At 40.7% G+C, this 27,264-nt stretch overlaps 1 protein-coding gene across 2 annotated transcripts in view; it reads right to left on the reverse strand.

The window, feature by feature from the left end:
- The window catches only part of PDSS2 (decaprenyl diphosphate synthase subunit 2), a 339,874-nt gene that overhangs the window by 41,122 nt on the left and 271,488 nt on the right, over positions 1 to 27,264 (reverse strand). For both annotated transcript variants that reach the window (XM_073627025.1, XM_073627026.1), the window contains exon 5: positions 14,930 to 15,004. In XM_073627025.1, the coding sequence (XP_073483126.1) occupies positions 14,930 to 15,004 (75 nt within the window). The remainder of the gene's footprint in view (positions 1 to 14,929; positions 15,005 to 27,264) is intronic.

Consider the following 27,264-nt stretch of genomic DNA (forward strand, 5'->3'; position numbering starts at 1 on the left):
CTACCATACAGGCCTGATTGGTGGAGTGCTGCAGAGATGGTTGTTCATCTGGAAGGTTCTCTTCTCTCCACAGAAAAATGCTGGAGCTCTGTCAGAGTGACCATCAGGTTCTTGATCACCTCCCTATGGCCGTTCTCCCCTGATCGCTCAGTTTGGCTAGGCGGCCTGCTCTAGAAAGAGTCCTGGTGGTTCCAAACTTCTTCCATTTTTGGATGATGGAGGCCACTGTGCTTATTGGGACCTTCAATGCTGCAGAAATGTTTCGGTACCCTTCCCCAGATCTGTGCCTCGATACAATCCTGTCTCGGAGGTCTACAGACAATTCCTTGGACTCCATGGTTTGTGCTTTGACATGCACTGTTAACTGTGGGACCTTATATAGACAGGTGTGTGCCTTTCCAAATCATATCAAATCAACTGAGTTTACCACAGGTGGATTCCAATCAAGTTGTAGAAACATCTCAAGGATTAACAGTGGAAACACGATGCACCTGAGCTAAATTTTGAGTGTCATGACAAAGGCTGCGAATACTTATGTACAGTGGATATAAAAAGTCTACACACCCCTGTTAAAATGTCAGGTTTCTGTGATGTAAAAAAATGCGACAAAGATAAATCATTTCAGAACTTTTTCCACCTTTAATGTGACCTATAAACTGTACAACTCAATTGAAAAACAAATATTTTATATTAATGTGATTGCATAAGTGTGCACACCCTCTTATAACTGGAGATGTAGCTGTGTTCAGAATTAAGCATACACATTCAAACTCATGTTAAATAGGCGTCAGTGCACACCTGCCATCATTTAAAGTGCCTCTGATTAACCCCAAGTAAAGTTCAGCTGTTATAGTAGGTCTTTCGTGACATTTTCTTAGTCGCATCCTACAGCAAAAGCCATGGTCCACAGAGAGCTTCCAAAGCATCAGAGGGATCTCATTGTTAGAAAGGTATCAGTCAGGATAAAGGTACAGAAGAATTTCCAAGGCATTAGATAAACCATGGAACTCAGTGAATACAGTCATCATCAAGTGGAGAAAATATGGCACAACATTGACATTACCAAGAACTGGACGTCCCTCCAAAATTGTTAAAAAGATGAGACGAAAACTGATCAGGGAGGCTGCCAAGAGGCCTACAGCAACATCAAAGGAGCTGCAGGAATATCTGGCAAGTACTGGCTGTGTGGTACATGTGACAACAATCTCCCATATTCTTCATGTCTGGGTTATGGGGTAGAGTGGCAAGATGAAAGCCTTTTTTCTTACAAAGAAAAACATTCAAGCCTGGCTAAACTTTGCAAAAACACATCTGAAGTCTCCCAAAGGTATGTGGGGAAATGTGTTATGCTCTGAGGAAACCAAGGTTAAACGTTTTGGCCATAATTCCAAAAGATATGTTTGGCGCAAAAACAACACTGCACATCACCAAAATAACACCATACCCACAGTGAAGCATGGTGGTGGCAGCATCATGCTTTGGGGTGGTTTTTCTTCAGCTGGAACAGGGGCCTTAGTCAAGGTAGAGGGAATTATGAACAGTTCCAAATATCAATCAATATTGGCACAAAACCTTTAGGCTTCTGCTAGAAAGCTGAACATGAAGAACAACTTCATCTTTCACCATGAAAACAACCCAAAGCATACATCCAAACTAACAAAGGAATGGCTTCACCAGAAAAAGATTAAAGTTTTGGAATGGCCCAGCCAGAGCCCAGACCTAAATCCGTGAGGTGATCTGAAGAGGGCTGGGCACAGGAGATGCCCTCGAAATCTGACGGATTTGGAGTGTTTTTGCCAAGAAGAGTGGGCAAATATTGCCAAGTCAAGATGTGCCATGCTGACAGACTCATTCAAAATCAAAAGGTGCTTCATCAAAGTATTAGTTAAAGGGTGTGCACACTTAGGCAACCATATTATTTTATTTTTTTATTTTTACTTCCCTCCACCTAAAATATTTCAGTTTGTTGTTCAATTAAGTTGTACAGTTTATAGGTCACATTAAAGGTGGAAAAAGTTCTGAAATAATTTATCTTTGTATAATTTTTTTACATCACAGAAACTTGACATTTTAACAGGGGTGTGTAGACTTTTTATAGCCACTGTACATGTGATTTTTTTGTTTTTTATTTTTAATAAATTTGCAAAGATTTCAAAAAAACTTCTTTCACGTTGTCATTATGGGGTATTGCTTGTAGAATTTTGAGGAAAATAATGAATTCATTTTGAAATAAGGCTCTAATATAAAATGAGGAAAACGTGATGTACTGTAAAGCAGTCTTCTATTTCTAAATGAAAATTGGAACCCTGTGTGCCTTTCTGTGGATAGTAGTTGGTAGGGGCCTTTTTGCTTAGTTTTGCTGCGTTGGAATTCTGTAGAAGTGCACCATAGCTCTATAGAGGCAGATTTTGGCAGATCCCAAAAGAAGAGTTGTTGAAGCACATAGGATTGGGAAGGGATACAAAATACTTGTCATCCTAAGAATATGAAAAAAATTGTGATTGGAGGCTACCTGTGGGCAATAAACTGAGACCCAAGCCACATCCCAAATATATAGAGAAAAAGCAGAAAGAATATGAAGAACCGTGACATGGAAAAATAGGACAATGTCAAAATCTCAGTGATCTAAACTCAGTAAAGGCAGATCATTCAAATTATTCAAAACACTAAAGTAAAAAAAGAAAAAAAAAAAAAAACTCTACAAAACGTCTCAAACAGAAGCAACACTATTTTAAAATAATCAAGTTAATAATAAAGTAATAATAAAGTTCTGACCAATATACATTTCCTGGTGAATCAGGATGCTAAATTAGGACATTCCAAAAAAAATATGTACAAGTATTGACCAAAATATCTGTTCACAGATCCAATCCACAGCTAAAGAAAAGGCTTAGTAGGGTTTGTTGCCAATAAACAGGGTTCCACCAGTGACTTAACACTTTTTGTAGCTCCTTATTTTTTCATAAGCGCTCGTGAATACTTGAATCATTTGTTTGGTAATGACATGGCAGTGTGCTATGCTTGTTTGTTAAATCTGACTGCCTTTAATGAAAATCAGATGACATTTCTTGGAGCCAAAAATACATAACTCCACAAAACATTTTTTTATCACAACTGGACATAGGTCTGTGCCATTTTGCCTTAATTTACGATGCTTGTGTCATCAGCTGTAATGTAACGGCTTCAAGGCTTCTGAACCATTTCTGAATAAATGTGCGCGCAACTTTTTTTTTTTTTTTTTTACATTAACCATGGCTCAAAGTCTTGAAGGTTAATTTGGTGCAACTCCACATCACAGCTAATATTCATGTATTATAAATATTCAACAAAGTATAAAGAATCTTTTATTATCTATTTAATACATTATGTTTTGTATAGTTGACTCACTGAAAGGAGTGTGAAGGTTAGAAAAAATAAAAAAAAGTGCTACTAAATCCACAACAGTAAAATCAGTCTGTATATGCAGTAAAGCATGCTTGTTAAAACTCACTGTGGAACCTAAGGGGTTAATCCTCCGCATTGTGTAAAAAGGCTGTTTAATCCTGTCTTCTCTGATCCTCCCCTTCTTCCACAGTCCTTAATCTATCTCCTGATAGTACAGAGCCTTGGGGGCACTCTGCACATGCTCAGATTGGTGTTTATTGCTAGAGAGGTTTTTTTTTTTCTTATTTGGGAGGGTGCATGTGATCAGCACAGGGCAAATCAGCACTGTTCAGACAGAAAGTCATGCAGCCTCAAAAAATGAGGGAAATTAAAACTCCTTCAAGCTTTAACTAGTGCTCGGCCAGGCACTGATAGAAGTCACAAGGACTACTATATACTGCTGATGAGAAAAGGTATTTAGCAGTTTTTATTTATTCAAATAATTGTACTTCCGTGTTTTGAATACGACCATGACCAAAAGTTTTAAAAATGACACAAATATTAATTTTCACAAAGTCTGCTGCTTCAGTGTTTTTAGATCTTTTTGTCAGATGTTATCATGGTATACATTGAAGTATAACTACAAGCATTTCATAAGTGTCAAAGGCTTTTATTGACAATTACATTAAAGTGGATGCAAACCCGAACATATACCCAGTGAAGTAAACAGCCTCAGATGATACACAGAGATGAAACAAATCTCCTACATAAAAGTTTTACATGTATATCTGCTGTCTTCAGCTTTATACAGTTGTGCTCATAAGTTTACATACCCTGGCAAAATGTATGATTTCTTGGCCATTTTCCAGGGAATATGAATGATAACACAAAAACTTTTCTTTCACTCATGATTAGTGTTTGGCTGAAGCCATTTATTATCAGTCAACTGTGTTTACTCTTTTTAAATCATAATGACAAGAGAAACTACCCAAATGACCCTGATCAAAAGTTTACATACCCCAGTTCTTAATACCGTGTATTGCCCCCTTTGACATCAATGACAGCTTGAAGTCTAAGTCTTTTGTGGTATTTGTGGATGGGGCTCTCTATCTTCTCAGATGGTAAAGCTCCCCATTCCTCTTGGCAAAAAGCCTCCAGTTTCTGTAAATTCTTGGGCTGTCTTGCATGAACTGCACGTTTGAGATCTCCCCAGAGTGGCTCAATGATATTGAGGTCAGGAGACTGAGATGGTCACTCCAGAACCTTCACTTTATTATGCTGTAGCCAATGACAAGTCGACTTGGCCTTGTGTTTTGGATCATTGTCATGTTGGAATGTCCAAGTACATCCCATGCGCAGCTTCCTGGCTGATGAATGCAAATGTTCCTCCAGTATTTTTTGATAACATACTGCATTCATCTTGCCATCAATTTTGACAAAATTTTCATGTGCTTTTGTAGCTCACACATCCCCAAAACATCAGTGATCCACCTCTGTGTTTCACAGTAGGAATGGTGTACCTTTCATCATAGGCCTTGGTGACTCCTCTCCAAATGTAGCGTTTATGGTTGTGGCCAAAAAGCTCAATTTTGGTCTCATCACTCTAAATGACTGTGCCAGAAGGTTTGAGGCTTGTCTCTGTGCTGTGCCATCTTTCTTCAAATGCCTCCTTATTGTGCATCTTGAAACAGCCACATCACATGTTTTACGAGGGTCTTATATTTCCCCTGAAGTTATTTGTAGGTTTTTCTTTGCATCCTGAACAATTTCCCTGGCAGTTGTGGCTAAAATTTTAGTTGGTCTACCTGACCATGGTTTGGTTTCAACAGAACCCCTCATTTTCCACTTCTTGATTAGAGTTTGAACACTGCTGATTGGCATTCTCAATTCCTTGGATATCTTTTTATATCCCTTTCCTGTTTTTATACAGTTCAACTACCTTTTGCCGCAGATTCTTTGACAATTCTTTTGCTTTCCCCATGACTCAGAAACATCAGGGCAGCACTGGATGAAAGATGCAAGGGTCTGTTAGAAGTCCAGAAACTCATTGACTTTTTATACACACACACACTGATTACAAGCAAACAGATCACATGAGAGGATGGTTACCTTTAGAAGACATTCAAACCCCTTTAGGTCAACTTGTGTGCATGTTACCAGGCCAAAATCACCAGGGTATGTAAACTTTTGATCAGGGTCATTTGGGTAGTTTCTCTTGTCATTATGATTTAAAAAGAGTAAACACAGTTGATTGATAATAAATGGCTTCAGCCAAATACTAACCATGAGTGAAAGAAATGTTTTTGTGTTATCATTCATATTCTCTGAAAAATGGCCAAGAAATCATAAATTCTGCCCGGGTATATAAACGTATGAGCACAACTGTATATGGTTTAGAAAGTGCACGTCATGTTAGAATTTTCTCTTCTTGATTCACCCGTGGGTATGGATTCTTGCCATACACTGTGAAACAGCTGATTGGAGGAAAGGCACACATAAACATAAGCAGAAAAAGGAAGAAACAATGCAGAGCTGTGCTGTGAATAGACAAGCTCTCTGCTAATCTATATATAGCACCCACCCTGACACAAAATTCAGCCTGGTTTTATTACAGTTGACAGAAAACTTGTCAGAAGTTATCAGGCTGATAACAGAAGAATGGAGCAGGAGAAAGCCACGGGACCTGGAGCTTTGAAGAGAGATAAGAATACACTGCAGATATACAGTATGTGCCCAGCTCAAATTTCATGAATGGGGTTTACATCCACTTTAAGTTTCTGCAAAGAGTCAATATTTGCAGTGTTGACCCTTCTTTTTCAAGACCTCTGCAATTCCCTCTGGCATGCTGTCAATCAACTTCTGGGCCACATCCTGACTGATGGCAGCCTATTCTTGCATGAATCAATGCTTGGAGTTTGTCAGAATTTGTGGGGTTACTTTTGTTCACCCGCCTCTTGAGGATTGACCACAAGTTCTCAATGAAATTAAGGTCTGGGGAGTTTCCTGGCCTTGGACCCAAAATTTTTGATGTTTTGTTCCCCAAGCCACTTCGTTATCACTTTTGCCTTATGGCAAGGTGCTTCATCATGCTGGAAAAGGCATTGTTCGTCACCAAACTGTTCTTTGATGGTTCGGAGAAGTTGCTCTCCGAGGATGTTTTTGTACCATTCTTTATTCATGGCTGTGTTCTTGGACAAAATTGTAAGTGAGCCCACTCCCTTGGCTGTGAAGCAACCCCAAACATTAATGGTCTCAGGGTGCTTTACTGTTGGCATGACACAGGACTGAGGGTAGCACTCACCTTTTCTTCTCCGGACAAGAATTTTTTCTAGATGCCCCAAACAATCGGAAAGGGGATTCATTAGAGAAAATGGCTTTACCCCAGTCCTCAGCAGTCAAATCCCTGTACCTTTTGCAGAATATCAGTCTGTCCCTAATGTTTTTCTTGGAGAGAAGTGGCTTCTTTGCTACCCTTCTTGACACCAGGCCATCCTCCAAAAGTCTTCTGCTCCCTGTGCGTGCAGATGCACTTACACAAGCCTGCTGCCATTCCTGAGCAAGTTCTACACTGTTGGTGCCCCGATCCTGCAGCTAAATCAACTGTAGGAGACGGCCCTTGCACTTGCTTGCTTTTCTTGGGTGTCCTAAAGCCTTCTTCACAAATCCAGTGGAAATGTTTTTTATGGGATTAGGTTCATTTTTAATGGCAAAGAGGGACTTTGCAAATAATTGCAATCATTCTAATCACTCTTCATAACATTCTGAGGTATATGCAAAATTCCATCATTAAAACTGAGGCAGAAGACTTTGTGAAATTAATATTGGTGTAATTTTCAAAACTTTTGGCGATGGCTGTACTGTGGGTGACAAGATATAGTGAATGCAGGCTCCTGGGTTTAGTAACACTTCAATAAACAAGTAAACCTAATAACTTGATTGCCAGCAGTTGCCTATACTTGGCAAACATGTCAAGAAGGAAGATGCACATTTGCCATAACCAGTAGTAAATTATGAGTAATGTTATTTCATTATTGTTCAGAATGGAGGAATCCTCCATAGGGTACAACACTTTTCACTTCACTGTTACTTTTTGCACTGTCTCTATAAAAGAGCCACTTGAAGTTAGCTTTGGGTTGGTGTTTCGTTAATTCATCCTGTCCTCCCTGAAACTCTGAACCTGTAATTATTTTACCCCATTACTTTTCCTGAATTAATAGCCCGTCTGTGCATGGTGAAGTTTGATATCATGCTTGCTTGCTACAAAAGATATTGTTTCTTTTCAAATCAGTCTCAAATTTTGTGATCCCTCCTTTCCTGGTAATGTTGCACCCTTTGGCACAAGCTCAAATTAGTAAGATTAGAGTCTGCTGCAGGAATTTGATTTAGTCTCTGGTTCTGATTTCTAGAAAGATGATACCCCATACGAATGAGATGGGCTTAAATTTCATTCTTTTCTAAGCGTATTATATGTTGCATTTTCTACAATGGGCAACAGTTCAACATTACTTTTTTTTTTTTTTTTTGGCACAGTGTAATAAGACTATTCGCATAGAATCTGTTTATTATTAAACACCCATATCCAGGAACAATGCAAGCAGTCGGTAATCCTCACATATCTCCTGTAATTTGCATTAATGAGCAGCATGGATCTATTTCAAAACTTCTTGAAAATAATAACACGACTAGAGGTTTGCAAGACAAGCAGCTATATCAATTAGATTATTATTATTATTATTTTAGAATACCTTACACTGATCAACCAAGATTTATTTTACACCTAGTATGCAGAAGGTCTGGGAATTGTATGTTCCTTAAAAATTATCATTATTGTAAATAATACATGAAATGTACATCTATACATACAACTTTTGTCACATTAGACAGTGCGATACATACAATAAAAATGGCCCCTGTACAAAAACAAAATTTGGTGAATTTAGGTGAATCTGCCATTCAGGAACACAGACCACACTAAAATCTTGGTAGGGGTCTAAGCTTTTTCTAATCTATCCAAAACAAAAAAAAAGTTCTGCCTTCACATACACTTTATTGAAAACAAAAATATACATAGTTACCATAAATATGGCAATTATAATATGATACACAGTGAAAATACAAACGAAATGTTAGAAAGTTAGATCGAATTTAGGGCTTGTTTACGTTTACTTTGACTTTAACACACATTAAAACGCCTACCGCTTCAACATGCTTTTTTGATGTGTTTTTAATGCTTCTGTTATGCTTTTTTGAAGCTTGGCAAATGCCCTGTGTGTGTTGATTTTCTATTTGTTTTAAAAGGGTCCAGCAGAACCTCAGCTCATTCGTACCCCTGTTCAGCAGATCTCCAGCTTATTAGTACCATCGTTCAGCAGATCCCCTGTTCAGTAGTACACCCCAGGTCTGCTGATGCCCTACTCAGTAATACCCCCAGCTTTTCTGATTCCCAGGAGTATCCCCCAGCTCTGCTTGTCCCCCGCTCAGTAGTAACCCTCAGCTCTGCTGGTGCCCCGTTTAGTAGTAACCCTCAGCTCTGCTGGTCCCCTGCTCAGTAGTAATTCCCAGTTCTGCTAATTCCCCACTCGGTAGTAACTCCCAGGTGTGCTGATCCCTCACTGAGTAGTAACCCCCTGGCTCTGGTTTTCTTATCCTTCACTCTCTCCGGTCCCCATTCACCTGCTGCTATATTGCTTCCATGCTGTGCACAATGTGTGACATCTGCTAGTTTCTCCTGCTCCTGTCCCCCAGCTCTACTGATCTTCAGCCATCACTCTCCAGTCCTATTCACCTTCCACTACAGCATTCCCATGTTGCACACCATGGTCCACTCTAGTCTGGACCCTGCTCTTTTTCCTGCTGCTTCTCACTGCACACCAGATATATACACATGAACCAGAAGTGACTGCTGATGACATCTTTCCGTGTCGCTTGTTGGTTTTCCAGTGCATGCTTGGATATCTCATACCTGCAATACATCCAAACCAATGGGGAGCTAACTGAATAAAAGCCTCTCAAAAGCTGCAGGTGCTGTTAGGGAGAGCTGTCATAATTTGTTAATCATAAATCAATATTATTTTTGAAACAAAGCAAACGCAGAGTGTAAACAGGACTGTAAGCTTACCATTTTATTTAGTAACAGGTTCTTTCATTGGCATTCAGAGTGCTTTAAAAATGCATGTCAAATGCCACATTTTGAAGCAAGTATAAACGAGTCCTTAAAGTTGTGGCTGCCAGTGATGCATAGATATTATGCTTCTTTTCTAACAAGCATGAAAGGACCTAATCCCATGCCACAGCCTTTTAATAATTCAGCATTTCCATAAGCCAAAGGATGGCAATTATCAAAATTTGAAGGGAGAACCCCCACCCCTTTCCATAGACTGACAACATGCCTATCCCCTTCCAGTATGACTCTCTGTATCTCTTCCCCTTATCTGTCTGGAATTCAGTGCAGACACACAGGCTGCATTTGTAATATGTCCACCCCTTGTATGCATGTGTTTGTATATAAATAAATGTTTTGTTACTAATATTTGCAGCCTACCACTTCTACTAAATGTCTCACTTATGGGGCTGGCACGAAAGTTCAGACATGTGAAAAAAAGAGAAAACAAAGAACAAAACATAAATATGACTCACTAGGGTCACAAATATTAGGACAGCAACAAAAAATATGAACAGACCCCAAAGCCCAAACCTCTACTAGAAAATAAAAAACACTACCAGAGCCCAAAGCAGAAAAGTACTACTACAGACCACTTCTAATAAATATCTACCTTATAGGGCTGGAATGAAAATAACGCAAATGTTTTTATTAAAAAATTATAAAGACACAAAACAACACAGATGAAAATCAAAGCATACAGTGATGGAAAAACGTATTTGATCCCCTGCTGGTTTGCCCACTGACAAAGAAATGATCAGTCTATAATTGTAATGGTAGGTTTATTTTAACAGTAAGAGACAGAATAACAAAAAAACGCATTTCAAAAAGTTTTTAAATTGATTTGCATTTTGAGAGAAATAAATATTTGACCCCTTCGCAAAACATGACTTAGTACTTGGTGGCAAAACCCTTGTTGGCAATCACAGAGGTCAGACGTTTCTTGTAGTTGGCCACCAGGTCTGCACACATCTCAGGAAGGATTTTGTCCCATTCGTCTTTGCAGATCCTTTCCAAGTCATTAGGGTTTTGATGCTGACGTTTGGTAACTCGAACCTTCAGCTCCCTCCACATATTTTCTATGGGATTAAGGTCTGGAGACTGGCTAGGTCACTCCAGGACCTTAATGTGCTTATTCTTGAGCCACTCTTTTGTTGCCCTGGCCGTGTGTTTTGGGTCATTGTCATGCTGGAATACCCATTCACAACCCATTTTCAATGTCCTGGCTGAGGGAAGGAGGTTCTCACCAAAGATTTGACGGCACATTGTCCCTTTGATGCAGTGAAGTTGTCTTGTCCCCAGCACAGAAAAATATCCCCAAAGTATAAAGTTTCCACCTCCATGCTTGACAGTGGGAATGGTGCTTTTGGGGTCATAGGTAGCATTCCTCCTCTTCCAAACACATCAAGTTAATGTCAAAGAGCTTAATTTTGGTCTCATCTGACCACAACACTTTCACCCAGTATTCCTCTGAATCATTCAGATGTTCATTAGCAAACTTCAGACGGGCCTGTACATGTGCTTTCTTGAGCAGGGGGACCTTGCGGGCGCTGCAGGATTTTAGTCCTTCGTGGCGTAGTGTGTTACCAATTGTTTTCTTGGTGACTATGGTCCCAGCTGCCCTGAGATCATTGACAGGATTCTACAGTGTAGTTCTGGGCTGGTTCCTCACCGGTTCTCATGGTCATTGAAACTCCACGAGGTGAGATCTTGCATGGAGCCCCAGACTGAGGGAGAGTGACAGTTTTTTGTGCATCTTCCACAAAATAATCGCACCAACTGTTGTCACCCTCTCACCAAGCTGCTTGGCGATGGTCTTGTAGCTTATTCCAGCCTTGTCTAGGTCTACAATCTTGTCCCTGACATCCTTGGACAGCTCTTTGGTCTTGGCCATGGTGGAGAGATTGGAATCTGATTGATTGCTTCTGTGGAAAGATGTTAATTTATACAGGTAACAAGCTTAGAATAGGAGCACTCCCTTTAAGAGAGTGCTCCTAATCTCAGCTCGTTACCTGTATAGAAGACACTCAGGAGCCAGAAATCTTGCTGATTGATAGAGGATCAAATACGAAGTTATTTCAGTCATTAAAATGCAAATCAATTTAGCACTTTTTTAAATGCATTTTTCTGGATATTTTTGTTGTTACTCTGTCTCTCACTGTTAAAATAAACCTACCATTAAAATAATAGACTGATCATTTCTTTGTCAGTGGGCAAACGTACAAAATCAGCAGGGGATCAAATAAAAGCTGATTCTTTAAATGGAGAAATGTATGTAATGTGAATATGAGTACTGTACACATATTTACACTTAAAGATGTAGTCATACATTTCTCCATTATATGGCCCATTCAAACCAGAATCTGCACATTTAATGCAAAAAAAATGTGTATATTCTGGTTTAAATGGGCCATATAATGGAGAAATTTATGGCTATAGCCTTAAGTGTAAATATGTGTATAGTAGAGCTGCACGATTCTAGCCAAAATGAGGATCACTATTCTTTTGCTTAGAATAAAAAGATCACGATTCTCTCACGACTCGCGACGTAAAATCTTTCACATTATACAAAAAAAATTGGGCTAACTTTACTGGTTATTATTTTTTTGTTTTTTTAAATTCATTAAAGCAATTTTTTCCCCAAAAAATGCATTTGAAAGACCGCTGCGCAAATACAGTGTGACATAAAATATTGCAACATTCTCTAGGGCAGTGATGGCGAACCTTGGCACCCCAGATGTTTTGGAACTACATTTCCCATGATACTCATGCACTCTGCAGTGTAGTTGAGCATCATGAAAAATGTAGTTCCAAAACATCTGGGGTGCCAAGGTTCGCCATCACTGCTCTAGGGTCTCTACTAAAAATATATATACAATGTTTGGGGGTTCTAAGTAATTTTCTAGCAAAAAAAATTATTTTAACTTGAAACCAGTCAGGAAAAGGTTTAATGTTCAAGTGGTTAAACTGTCCTCATTTACACATGAAGTCTATTCCTTTGACAAATGGTTACAATGTTTATTCTTGGCAGACTGCCCGTTTTTTCTTCCTTTCTTTTGACAGCTGTGGCTTCAGAAGAACAGAGAGAATTCTTTGCATAGAAAGAATCGTGAAACACTTTTGTCAAGATCGCAATGGGGAAAAAAATCGCGATAACGATTCTTGACGATTAATCGTGCAGCTCTTTTCTTCACCAACACATGGCTCTGAGCTGTGATTGTACACAGTTGATCAGCAGGTACCGGTCATGAATCATTGGCTGGGACTTGCTGACAGGCTCCCGCTGTGTACAATCACAGCGGGTTCTGGGCGGGGTAGGCAGCACTGTACGTCAATGTTGCTTTGCCAACAGTGGCCGCTTGCCAGCAGTACGTTGCGGGCAGGTGGTCGCCAAGTGGTTGAAAACATTTTACGTTTGATAAGAAGTTGGCTGCATAGGATTCAATTATACTGTATATTTTTAATTTATTTTCTCTTTTTTTCATATACAGTCAGGTCCGTAAATATTGGGACATCGACACAATTCTAATCTTTTTGGCTCTATACACCACCACAATGGATTTAAAATAAAACAAACAAAATGTGCTTTAACTGCAGACTTTCAGCTTTAATTTGAGGGTATTCATCCAAATCAGGTGAACGGTGTAGAAATTACAACAGTTTCTATACGTGCCTCCCACTTTTTAAGGGACCAAAAGTAATGGGACAGATTAACAATCATCCATCAAACTTTCACTTTTTAATACTTGGTTGCAAATCCTTCGCAGTCAATTACAGCCTGAAGTCTGGAACGCATAGACATCACCAAACGCTGGGTTTCATCCCTGGTGATGCTCTGCCAGGCCTCTACTGCAACTGTCTTCAGTTCCTGCTTGTTCTTGCGGCATTTTCTCTTCAGCTTTGTTTTCAGCAAGTGAAATGCATGCTCAATCGGATTCAGGTCAGGTGATTGACTTGGCCATTGCATAACATTCCACTTCTTTCCCTTAAAAAACTCTTTGGTTGCTTTTTCAGTATGCTTCGGGTCATTGTCCATCTGCACTGTGAAGCGCTGTCCAATGATTTCTATAGCATTTTGCTGAATATGAGCAGTTAATATTGCCCGGAACACTTCAGAATTCATTCTGCTGCTTTTGTCAGCAGTCACATCATCAATAAATACAAGAGAACCAGTTCCATTGGCAGCCATACATGCCCACGCCATGACACTACCACCACCATGCTTCACCGATGAGGTGGTATGCTTTGGATCATGAGCAGTTCCTTTCCTTCTCCATACTCTTCTCTTCCAGTCACTCTGGTACAAGTTGATCTTGGTCTCATCTGTCCATAGGATCTTGTTCCAGAACTGTGAAGGGCTTTTTTAGATGTTGTTTGGCAAACTCTAATCTGGCCTTCCTGTTTTTGAGGTTCACCAATGGTTTACATCTTGTGGTGAATCCTCTGTTGTCACTCTGGTGAAGTCTTCTCTTGATTGTTGACTTTGACACACATACACCTACCTCCTGGAGAGTGTTCTTGATCTGGCCAACTGTTGTGAAGGGTGTTTTCTTCACCAGGGAAAGAATTCTTCGGTCATCCACCACAGTTGTTTTCCATAGTCTTCCGGGTCTTTTGGTGTTGCTGAGCTCGCCGGTGCATTTTTTCTTTTTAAGGATGTTCCAAACAGTTGATTTGGCCACACCTAATGTTTTTGCTATCTCTCTGATGGGTTTGTTTTGTTTTTTCAGCCTAATGACGGCTTGCTTCACTGATAGTGACAGCTCTTTGGATCTCATATTGAGAGATGACAGCAACAGATTTCAAATGCAAATAGCACACTTGAAATTAACTCTGGACCTTTTATCTGCTCCTTGTAAATGGGATAATGAGGGAATAACACACACCAGGCCATGGAACAGCTGAGCAGCCAATTGTCCCATTACTTTTGGTCCCTTAAAAAGTGGGAGGCACATATACAAACTGTTGTAATTCCTACACCGTTCACCTGATTTGGATGTAAATACCCTCAAATTAAAGCTGAAAGTCTGTAGTTAAAGCACATCTTGTTTGTTTCATTTCAAATCTATTGTGGTGGTGTATAGAGCCAAAAAGATTAGAATTGTGTTGATGTCCCAAAATTTATGGACCTGACTGTATTTGAACTTTCGTGCCAGCCCTATAAGGACGGCATTTAGTAAAAGTGGTCTGTAGTAGTAGTTTTCTGCTTCGGGCTCTAGGAGTGTTTGATCTTTTTTTATTTTCTATTGGAGGTATTTGAGGTCTGTTTATATTATTTGTGGCCCTAGTAATCAAATAAAACACTAAAGCAAGCATTACATTTTAAAAGCACAAATGTTAGCACATTTCATTGTATAAATAACATTGCAAATTAAGGTTTAAGATTAAGTATTTAAAACTGCCTACCTCTGGCAAATATGAGTTTTCATAATATATTCCCTGCACCAAATCTCCTATGGCACTGGAAACAAGCTCCACAACCTGAAACAGAAATTATACATTAAAACGCTGAAGACCAAACTTTTCTTTGTTCAGATATGCTGAATATTTACGATTATGCCTTAACCAGAGAGGGAAAAATGAAGTTACAGCAGGACTCTATCCAAAACAAGCTTACCATTTTGGGTGGAATAGGGCAAAGAAATCCACTACTGAGTTTTTACTTGACCCCAGCAGAGAGATTTCCTTCTCAATATATCTGTGAAAGACCAACTTGTTTTTTAGCTTTTATTCTTCATATATGCTCAAATAGAATTACCTAGAAGGTTCTGGACACAATGGTAAACACATGTTGTTCTAGTGGATAATTTGGGGAATGTACGAAGGCCCTATAGCAGGTAACTATACAAGCGTGGCTGAAAAGCCAAGCTTTATTTGCTATAGCATTCATATGGGAAACAGTGAGATCCTTCTGATCCTAGCTCAGAAAGATGTAGGTGCACAGTGGATGATCAAACACTTTCCCACTTCACTCAAACGTAAAACTTGTCAGAATATTTATTAAATGTATTTATATAGTGCTAACAATTTACACAGGGCTTTCTGTATTGTAACTTCACATCAGCCCCTGCACTCAGAGAGCTCAAAATCTAAGGTCCCTATCTTGCATACATATATACATAAAAGGGCCAATTTAGACTGGAGTTAGCAGTTTTAGATAGCATGCTGTTGGAAATTCTAGCCTAGTGCTGCAAGTGCTAAACAATAGGCTACAGTGCTGCCCAACTTTAATTACCGTATATACTCGAATATAAGCCGAGGCACCTAATTTTACCACAAAAAAATGGTAAAACGTATTGACTCAAGTATAAGCCTAGGGTGGGAAATGCATCAGCTACTGGTAAACAATGCCCATCTGCAGCCTCACTTTGCCACCCATCTGCAGCCTCAATCTGCCGCCCATCTGCTGCCTCACTGTGCCCACCTGTATCATCAGTGCCCATCTGCAGCCTCATTTTGCCCATTTGCAGCCTCACTGTGCCCATCTGCAGCCTCACTGTGCCCACCTGTACCTTTGATTACAAACAGCAGCTGTCTCCCACTGTGTCATGCAACTGCAGTCTTAGTTTGGCGGCCGTCCACTGTAACAAAGCCCCGCCTCCTCCTCGTCCGTAATAGATTCAGTTTCCCAGCATTGTATCAGGTGTTCAGTGTTCCATCTATCACGGACGAGGAGGAGGCGGGGCTTTGTTACAGTGGACGGCCATTGAAAAGTTAAGACTGCATGACACAGCGGGAGACCCTCAGTATAAACCGAGGGGTGCTTTTTCAGCATTAAAAATGTGCTGAAAAAGTCGGCTTATACTCAAGTATATACGGTAGATTAATTCTTTAGTTTATAAAAATCTAGTCTTGTTGCGCCTTACAGTGTGGCAAAATCTAAAGAGTCAGGGGTTAAAGTGTCACTAAACCCACATTATAAAAACTATCAATAAATGCTGTATTACATACTGTTCATACTCACTCAGTCTCTATGAGATTTGCTTTCTGTATTCTGCAAAAAACCTGGTTGATCCTGCTGCTCTCTATCTCCCTCTTCTGTTCATGTTCCCAATTCAGCTAGGGACTTTGCAGAGCAGTGATGACAACCATCCCCTCCTTTATCCTTCGTGCCCACTAACCAGCTAAACACAATGGGGGTGAGATCTGACATGTAGATTAATGAAGGCTTCACTTCCCTCTTATTCTAAGATACAGACTGGAAGGGGGTGACACAGCCTGTAACTGGCAGAAATCCGCCAACACCATGTTATATCCAAAAAATAATAAAGATTTGATTTAAAAAACATGTGTATGACAATTTAACAGTTTATACTCTGTATTCCAAAGGCTGTTTTTTTTTTAATTTTGAACACGTGAGCAGCAGCAGAGGACTAGAAGTTCCTCCTACTTATGTTTCCCTGCAGACAGGCTGGGAAAGATCTGGGTCATGTGACAGCTGTATATCCATTAGGAAAAAGATACTTCAATGTTTTTTTTTTTTTTAATTAAAATTACAGTGCCATGATCCACACAGAAATAGGAGAGACAGGGTAAATTAAACAGTGTGTGTTTAGTATCACTTTAAGGATATATGTATTTATTGTATGAATTAATGGCTAGACAGGTTATTGAAAAATTATTAATTTCATGTTAGACAAATTTAGACAGTTGTACTTGCTATGGAAGGACCAGTCTCTACTATGCCAGAAAAACAGTATTTAGGCCCCTTTCACATTTGGGCGGTGGGTGCATCGGCAATAAAAATAGCGGCGCTTTACCGTCAATTTTGCGGCCCTATTTAGCCACTAGCAGGGCACTTTTACCCCCCGCTAGCTGCCGAGAAGCGCTATGCCTGGTATAGTCGCGCTGCCCCATTGATTTCAATGGGCAGGAGCGGTGAAGGAGCGGTATACACACCGCTCCAAAGATGCTGCTAGTAGGACTTTTTTTTAGCGTCCTGCCAGTGCACCACACCAGTGTGAAAGCCCTCGGGCTTTCACATTGGAGAGACAGTAGCGGCTCTTTCAGGGCGCTTTGCAGGCGCTATTTTTAGCGCTGTAGTGCCTGCAAAGCACCCCAGATGACCCACATCTGGACCCACAGATGACGGACCTTTGCCAGTACAGCACAGCTCTGAATGCAATGGGTCTCAAGGGCATTTGCAAGCAAAACCTGAACAGTTACATATCTTCTTGATGCCTGATGAAGCTTGATATTGATGTAAACTTTAAATGAAGAACTGTTCTGACTTCAAAATCTGTACTTCATCGTTTGCACCATAATATAGTACAAAGGTTACCATCTTTTTAAATTTATAGATAAGTTAGAAAGAAAATTTCAAAAATGTTAAAAGTGTCCTGGTACCCTTTACTATCGGATTGTGCTTTTAATTCATCCCTTTTCCCTAATAAGTTCAGAAGGGGAGAGGAATGCAAAGAGCTGCATGATCTGGACTGTCAGTGGTGATTTCAGCATCCGTTTCTGTCATATTTTTGACCAAGGAGCAGGAGAGCTTGATAAAAGATGACTTCTGCTCATGAGGGAACAGAGAGGGCATTATAAATAAGTGCTGAATGCAATAATAAAAATTCCTTCAGGCAACTCCATCTGTTGTAATACGAAGAAAAGGGGCAGTGCTTGCCGCAGGGTGAAGTCAGCCATCTGAAGATCATTTGCTGCCTTATGCTGTCTTCTTCAATGGAATCATAGCACACTGTTTATCGGCTCTATGGTACTGATCTGTCATAGTGGATCCATATCTAGTCCATGCATATTAGCATAAACTGCTTTCAAGCATTACAACGATCAAACGTGTCATAAAAATACTTGGGGATCAATGTGTATTACAAACATGTCATGTTGCTGGATGTTAAAAGATTAAGATGCTTGAATTCTGATGAATAAATTGGAGTCATTAGTTATTTAACATAAATCTGTTGTCTCATGAAAGCGATTTACGCATTAAGTATTTTAGTATTAGCATGAACAAAATGTTGGCATTTAGAGGTCCCTGCATGTTCTTTTAAAAATCTTCAACAGTTTTCCAGAGCCTTTAAATTTGAGGCATCCTATTGTGCAAATGTTTCTGGTGAAATCAAACACTCTTTTGCCTCATTCATACTCCCGCACTACTACTACTACAGGTTCATCGCAGTAACAGGCAACTTTAGTAGCCACTAGTGGGCTGTGGAAGGTGGTAGGGTCAGCGCATGACTTTACCTGCAGAAGCTGGAATCTGCATAACAGAAAACTAGGGGTCTTGGAGCACTCATGAAGAGGCGGTGTTAAGACATCACGTTCTCCACCTCATCCAATCAAAGAATCCTTTGCATTCATTCAGAAAATGCAAAGCTTTCTCTGTATGGCATCCATGCTGAGTGGCCAACCTCCTGTATTCACAATGCATCAGGCCAGCTGCTCAGCATGGAGCAGAAGCAAGCTGAGATTACTGGAGTAGCGGTGTCTCCTTCAGTGATTTCCAGCTTCCCGGGGCATTGGACAGGTATACTATTTACAGTACATAGTTATATTGGTCCAAGTTGGACGAATTTAACTACTGTATGTATGTAAAAATGTACTGCCAGGGTCTGTTTTACTGATATTAAGGCCCCTTTTAAATGGGGGTGGACTCCGTCAAGCCGATCTGCCTGCTCAACAGGGGACCTCTCCGCTGACCCCCGCGGTGCAGGCGCATGACAGGTCCATGTCCGCTCTGCATAGCGCGCACAGTCTGCTGTTCTCTATGGGGTGGTCGGATTGAAATGGACCGCCTGTTCGTTTCCAGCCAACTTCATCTGATCCAATCCGCTGGGTGGATGGCGATGTATCCCCACCCGTCTGGTTCATGAAAGGATGCCAGCGGGTATCAGTGGACACATGTCTGCTGACATCTACTGCTCCATTGAGAACAATCGGCGTTCCGATTGGGTCCACCTGAAAAACAGACAGGAAGATCCTATCGGTCCACTGGTGTGAAAGGGGCCTAAATGATAAATAATATGATTTCTTAATGAAAAATGCCTGGATTTCAGATAAAACCAATACCACAGGTACCACATGAATATTTACTAATCTCAGAACTGTAGAAACATGAGAACTGGCTTTGCAAGCAAAGATGTGTACAAGTCAACGAAATCCATGGACACTCAAAGCTGAAAACAATCTAAAAATGTACTATCCAGACAAGAAACAATCAGTTTATTAATGATTGTACACAAAATCTGTGGTACAGCTGTCCTTGCATTGTTTTAGCAGCGAGAAATGCCAACAAGCTGACAAAAGAAGTCTACGACTACGACACCTTTCAGGGGGGAGGGGGGGAAGGGTACCTGTTTTTGCAAAAACAAATAAAGCTGCTATTATTTCCTCAAGTGTTAGGAAAGATCTCAAACACCTTGCATTATCTCCTCAGTGCTATTACCACACATTTTTCCTGGCATATAAAATAGAGATCATTTTTATAACCAGGAGGTGAGAGTTAAATGCATTTTTAGGCTGTAGTGTATGGAGAAACTAATAAAGGAGAGAACGTTTACAAGTATGCAAAAAAAAACACATTTATGCCAAATAAACTGTAAAACAAACAGTTTATATTTACTATGGCTGTTAAAGTGGAACTTGACTTTAAAATGGAACTTTCTTCCTCTCCAAACCTTACTGCCTCAGCTACATGAAAACATCCTTTCTTTTTTTATGCTGTTTGTTATCTTTTGTTTTTAATAAGTAACATTCTGGCCCCACATATTCCAGGAGGCATTGGCTCCATTCGTGAAAGGAGTAGGGGGCATGGCGGCATGTCATCAGGAGGCAGCAGTCTAAAGAGATGGCATCCTCCCAGTGACATCACATAGGAAGATGATGGTGCGGGACGTGAGCAGTGGCAATGCAGAAACAGATTCTCTGGGTGGGTAATTATCTGAATTGGGGACAACCCAAATGAAGCACGTGGGGTGAAAACAAAATTAAAAAATAAATGGGGGAGGGGCTGTGAAGTTCCTCCTTAAAGCAGAACTAAATTCACCATACATATCTGTCCACCGGTCCTGCGTCAACATCTTCTGAGTGCCAGTCTTCGGGCCTCTTCACTGCCCGGTGGGGGATGTAAATTAGCCTGCCACTGTAAAAGGATCAGCTCAGGCTATAAGCTACAGGCTGACTTTTTCACATTGAGGGGCCAATGGACAGGGCCATGTATTGTAAAATCTTGGATGAGAACATTCTTCCCACAGCCAGAACACTGAAAATGGGTCAAGGATGGGTCTTCCAGCATGACAATGATCATACTGTCACGGCAACAAAAGAGTGGCTCAAGCAGAAGCACAATAAGGTCATGGAGTGGCCTACTCAGTCTCCAGACCTAAATCCTATAGAAAATGTATGGAAGGAGCTGAAACTTCAAGTTGCAAAGAGACAGCCAAGAAACCTTACTGATTTAGAGAAGATCTATAAAAAAGAGTGGACCACAATCCCTCCTGAGATGTGTGCAAACCCATTCACCAACTACAAGAAACGTCTTACCTCTGTGCTTGCGAACAAGGATTTCTCCATCAAGTCATTTTTTGCTTGGGGATCAAATGCTTATTTTACTCACTAAATTGCAACTTAATTTATAGCATTTGTTTTATGGTTTTTTTTTCTGGATTTTTGGTTGATAGTCTATCATTTAAAATACACCTATGATAAAAATGATAGACCCTTAATTTCTTTGTAAGTGGGCAAACTTACAAAATCTTCAGGGGATCAAATAATTATTTTCCCCACTGTATGAATTTGATTTTCATTGATGTTTGCAATTTTTTATCAATTGGTCGTGCACATTGATTGCACTTTTTATACTGATAATATGAATTTATATGATCTTTATTTATGTTTATTGTCGTTTATTGATTGGTTGTATATATTGATTGTACTGCTTTAGGATGATTCCCATTTTATCCATTGTACTTTGCATTTGCACTGACTGCAATTTTCCCACATCTGCATTTTTGATCAGTTTTCTCCTTAAAGTAACATTAAAGCTTTTTTTGTATTAAAATAACATGTTATACTTAGCTCCTCTCTGCAATGGTTTTGCACAGAGCAACCCCAATCCTCCTTCTTCTGGAGTCTCCCACCGGCGCTCCTGGCTCCTCTTCTTTGGTGAGTGCCACCATAGGAAGTTTCTTCCTATGGGGGCACACGAGTGGGCCTGCTTTTGAGCTGACACAGGCAGTGCAGCTCGGCCCCCGCCCCTGCTCCCTCATAACAGAATTTTATTGACAGCAGCCAATGGTTTTCACTGCTATCAATCTGTCCAGTGAGAAGAGTCAGAGTTCGTCACACACCTCAATAAAGTTCACCAGGTTAAACAAAGGGTGGAGTGGAGACGAACACCACAAGCAAAATTTGCTGGCTCAGGCTCTTAAAGGGGTACAACCTCTAGATCTCATAATGCTTAAACTCTGGGCAAGAAACCAGAGTGACCTATTAACGCATTCCAAAATTATGAAAACTGGAAGGAAGAGGCTCTGATTGCAGACAAGACCCAGAAACCCAACACTTCACCCTACTCAGTTCAGACTGTCCTGGTTGCACCAGATGGAGAGGATAGTGGAATGCCCTCTGTTCTCAAGAGCCTTGATGCAGGCCATAGTGCAGATGGCTCAGGCACAGTCTACTTTACAGCAAGCTTTCTCTGAGGTTCATAAGATGATGAACAAGTGATAAAAGTCAAGCGAGGCTGCAGGAAATCCTTAATGATGTGCATCAGGCTGAGATCCTTTTGGTTTCAGAAAGGAAGGCATCTGGGTAAAGCCATTCAGGGGCAACCACAATTAGAAGCGCTGATCGGGAAAGTCTTGAAAGGACAATCAAAAAGCTCAACGAGATAAAATCATGTGCCGATTTAATAATGACATATACTTAGATGAACAGTTATCCAAAAATCTCCTTGCATAGATGGAGCGACTGCAAAACGTGCTCCTCAGTGTGACAGTACCTTGAGCAACAGTCGGTGGTGGACTGGCTTGGTGAAGCAATGCTGCGATTGCAAAACATTCATGTATTCCTGGATGTCACTAGGAGGAGGGAAGCCAGCGTGTGCAGAGCCAGATGGACAATATGACGCCTCGATCGAATTGCCAATGATATGTGGCAGGATGGTGGAACAGCCACGGAACAAGGAAGGGACCAAGAGGCCGCTGGAACAATCACCGACCGGGACCAGTCATCAGGTTGCTTCAACAATGGAGGTATGCTGCAGTGAATAAACCAATTATGGTTCCTTTAAAAATGTGATCCTTCCCACAGTCCACCCCTATTTAAACCCCATTGGTTGTCTATGTCACAGACCTGAAGAAGGGCCACGCCCGATACACGTTGTTAGGACGACAGCTATCCTCTCTCTCCATTCTCCTCGGCTTGCTCTCCACACTTTGTGCTTCAAGCCTCATTTTGGACTTGTGTTCCTCAATCGTAAGACGTCGTGCTCAGGTGTTTCCATCCACCAGCTCTGGTTGGTGGTTGTTTCGACGGCCTCTCGGTCACATTCCTTCCAGTACACTACAGTACAGAATCTTTGGCCCACTGTTGTACTGTTGATCCGGTAAAGTGGGAGCCGTTATCACTTTGGACTTGTTTGGGACAACCATAAGCAACGACAAGTTTCTGGAGCAGTTAAAGCGTTGCAGCTTGATCTGCACGTTTGCAAGGATGAACAAGCATGAGTCCTGAATAGGTGTCCACCGCAGTGCAACAATATCTAAGTTCATTGTTCCCCCGGGGCAGGGGACCGATGAAGTCAATCTGCCAGATCTCTACAGGCCTCTCACCCCTCTAAACCGACCCGGTGGAGTACTTTTGCAATGGCCATTTATCATGTCCATGGATATAGGCAATCCTCTCTGCTGTGCCCATTCATATGTTGCTTTCTGCCCCAAATGTCCAGATTGCTTGTGGGCCCAGTTGGCTAAGTTCATCAAGACAGGATCAATTGGCACAACTGCCTTCACTTTGGTGATTTCATCTGCAACTCTGTTATAGTTCTCAAAGTCTGGGACTAGGGGTACATGTGTATCAACATGCCCCACTTTTATGGTGCAGGAGTGAGCTTCCTTCCAGATGTAGTCACCGAGTTCCTTGCCTCCCCACACCACCTTTCCATGAATCATCCATTCGTTGGATTTCCTTGTGGGCATCTAAGTTGTCAGTCCTTTAAAAACTGCCCAGCTGTCAGTGTAGATAGCGACATAGGAAGAAGGATCCTCCTAAAGAGTCATCACTACAGCTTTAAACTTGGCATACTGACTGGACCCTCCAATTCTGGTCTCCTGAAGGACCGTGTCTGTACTCGGGTTTTAGGCTGCTGCTGTCCATTTACGCCCAGGCGGGGCTACTATGGCTGAACCATCAGTTAACCACGCTGTTGAATGTGCCTCTTGAATGTGGGATGACTGCAGCACAGTAATTTCTCCTTCTGGCTGGGTGCTGGTAAAAGTACCAAGCCCTGCCAACTGTTTTAAATAGTCTCCAACATCCTCAGCTGCAATACCACCTCTTTTTTGAAGGTACCACTTCCATTTGATCAGCGTCTGATTCTGGGCTACAGCTGCCCTAGTGGTCAGTCCATTATCTCTCACCCATCCTGCTATTGGCAGTGCAGTATGGATGGTGACTGTGTCCTTTCCTGTAATGGTCTCTACATGTTGAAGTGCTGTGTAGGCCCCAAACAGGTACTTCTCTAGGGGCGTGTATCTCTTCTGTTTCCCTGTCAGTTGTTTGGACCAAAATCCAGTGGGTATTGCTCTCAGTCCTTTCTTTTCATTTGGCTGCCACAGACTCCAAGATCTGGTACCATGCTGCTCCACTATATCCAGCTGAAATGGTACTCCTTGTCTCACGGGTCCCAATCCCTGATGCTGCAAAATGGCTTCTTTAGCAGCAAGGAATGCGGTCCGCTGCTCTGAACCCCATGAGAACTCTGTCTTTTTCCTGGTAACATTGTATATAGGCCTCAGAATCAGTCCAAGATGTGGGATGAACGATCTCCAGAATCCCACAACTCCAATGACCCTCTCTGAGCCTCCTTTTTGGTAGTAGGGCACGACAGTGCCTGGATAGTTTGCACAACTGTCTCTGGAATTTTCCTCTGTGGCCCAGTCAACATCATTCCCAGGAATTTCATCTCTGTGGCAGGTCCTTGGACTTTGTCTCTGTTGATAGCCCATCCTCTGTTCTCCAAGTGCTGTAGCAGCAGGTGCACTGCTTCAGTTACATCTTCTTTTCTCCCAGAGATCATGATGTCATCAATCTAGTGAAAAACAGCGACTTTCAAATTTAGGGTACTTAAATCTCTGGCAATCAGTCCATGACAAATCGTTGGAGAATGAAGATAGCCTTGCGGAAGGAAAGTGAAAGTGTACTGGCGGCCGTCCCACACCATAGCAAACTGGTCTTGACACTCTGGGACTATCAAAATTGAAAAGAAAGCATTAGCCAGGTCTATCACAGCATGATATTCTCCTACCTCTTTAGCAATTTTCTCAACAATTGAGATCATATCTGGTACAGCTGACTTTAATGGAGGTGCCACTTTGTTTAGACCTCTGTAATCCACAGTCATTCTATATGTCCCATCAGGTTTCTTTACTGGGAACACCGGAGACGAGAAAGGACTTACAGCAGGTCTAAGGATCCCTACTCTCAACAGTTCTTGAATAGCCTCCCCAATGTCTTTGTGGCCTCCAGGAAGTCTGTACTGCTTGAGACAGACTGGCTTCTCTGGTGGAGTAATGTAGACGGGGTCCATTTCGCATGACCTCTGACCACAGCCTTCACCGCACTAACCAGATATGCTTTATCAGGATACCCGAATGTGAATGTACCCCTTTCAGTCTTAACTGACTGACCTTGAAGTACATCCATCCCAAGAATATTTTTGGGTAGTTCTGATACCAAACATTTGTCATAAATCTTGATCCCTTGTCAATAGCCAATTTCACCCATATCCTAACTTCTGGGGTGGTTTGCCCTCCCAAACCTTCTACATAAATCAATTCTCCTTTGTGATGGGAAGGATTTCCTTGCAAAAGTCAAACTTCAGCTCCGGTATCAATTAAAGCCATTACATGTGTAGGAGAAGATGACTTCCCCCATCATACAGTGACAGGTGTATATGGGCATTGGTCTCCTGCTGTCACTGCCCTCACTGCTATTACAGGAGACTCAACTTCCCTTCATAAAGGATAAGGAACCTCCAATCCCCTTTTCTATCCCCTATCTATTCCCGGAAGTGGGAGCAAAATACAAGTATTAGACTGCTTCTCCCTCCCCCCTGAAAGGTGCCAAATGTGACAACGGAGGGGGGGAGGATTCCGAAAAGTGGAAGTTCCATTTTTGGGTGGAACTCTGCTTTAACAACCAAACCGCCAACTGTCAACAATTCCCATTGTTACCAAGGCATTTGTTTGAGAAACATCCTTAGACAAACCTGATCTCTGCAATCAAACTAGTCTGATTGCTATTCTATCACAGTCTTAAAGAAAAATTGTATATTTTATCTAAAACGCAACACACTTTAACAAACTCTGAAAGCTTTAGGGAACAATTAAAACCTTCAGATTTTTAGAGAAATGTGGTTATTTACATTTTTTCGTACATTCAGTTTTTACCATTTTGCAAAAAGGCATAATTCAAAAATTACAAATATTTGTTATTTATTAGCTCAATACTGGTTAAGCTTTTATATTTAGTAGGAATTTAGCAGGAATTTTGTAAAGTGTACTGTGTTTATATCTGCTAAAAATGATTTTAGAGCATTTTTAGTGAATATATTGTTTTGATAAACATTTGCGCAAATATCGTAGGGTGTTAAAATCAGTAGCACCTTATATTTATTCTACTGGTCATGTGATTTCAGAAAATATATGGTTGGGGGGTCTTTAACAAACTCTGAAAGCTGTAAAGAGAAAAATGAAAACCTGTAGATTTTTAGAGAAATTTGGATATTTACATTTTTGTGTATATTTGATTTCCAACATTTCGCAAAAAGGTGCAATTTAAAATTTACAAATAGTGGTGTTACATGGCTATGTTAATTGGCACTCCCGCCAAACACATTTTGCGTTGAGTTTGCTCCGTTTATTATCTAAAGGCCCTAATTTTATGATTATTTGAAAAAGTAGCACTACTTGAGGGTGCTCGATTTTCATTCCTGTTTTTATCACTTGTGCTTTATACAATATTGTTACTTCAATAAACATATTGAAATATAAAATTTACAAATAGTGGTTATATATTAACTCAATACAGGTTAGCTTTTATATTTAGTAGGAATTTTGTAAAATGTGCTGTGTTTTTATCTGCTAGAAATGATTTTAGTGTATTATTATTTAATATATATATTTTGTGCCCTAGAAATCAGTAGCACCTTATTTGCATTCTACTGGTCATGTGCTTTCAGAAAATACATGATTTGGGGGGTCCTTTAACCACCTCAATACAGGGCACTTTCACCCCCTTCCTGCCCAAGCCATTTTTCAGCTTTCAGCGCTGTCGCACTTTGAATCACAATTGCGCGGTCATGCAACACTGCATCCAAATTACATTTCTATCATTTTTTTCCCCACAAATAGAGCTTTCTTTTGGTGGTATTTGATCACCTCTGCGGTTTTTATTTATTGCGCTATAAACAAAAGAAGAGGGACAAGTTTGAAAAAACACAATATTTTTTTACTTTTTGCTATAATAAATATCCATTTTTTTGTTTTTTAAACAAATTTTTT

The sequence above is a fragment of the Aquarana catesbeiana genome, linkage group LG04 (assembly GCF_042186555.1).
Source record: "Aquarana catesbeiana isolate 2022-GZ linkage group LG04, ASM4218655v1, whole genome shotgun sequence".
Taxonomy (NCBI): Eukaryota; Metazoa; Chordata; class Amphibia; order Anura; family Ranidae; genus Aquarana; species Aquarana catesbeiana.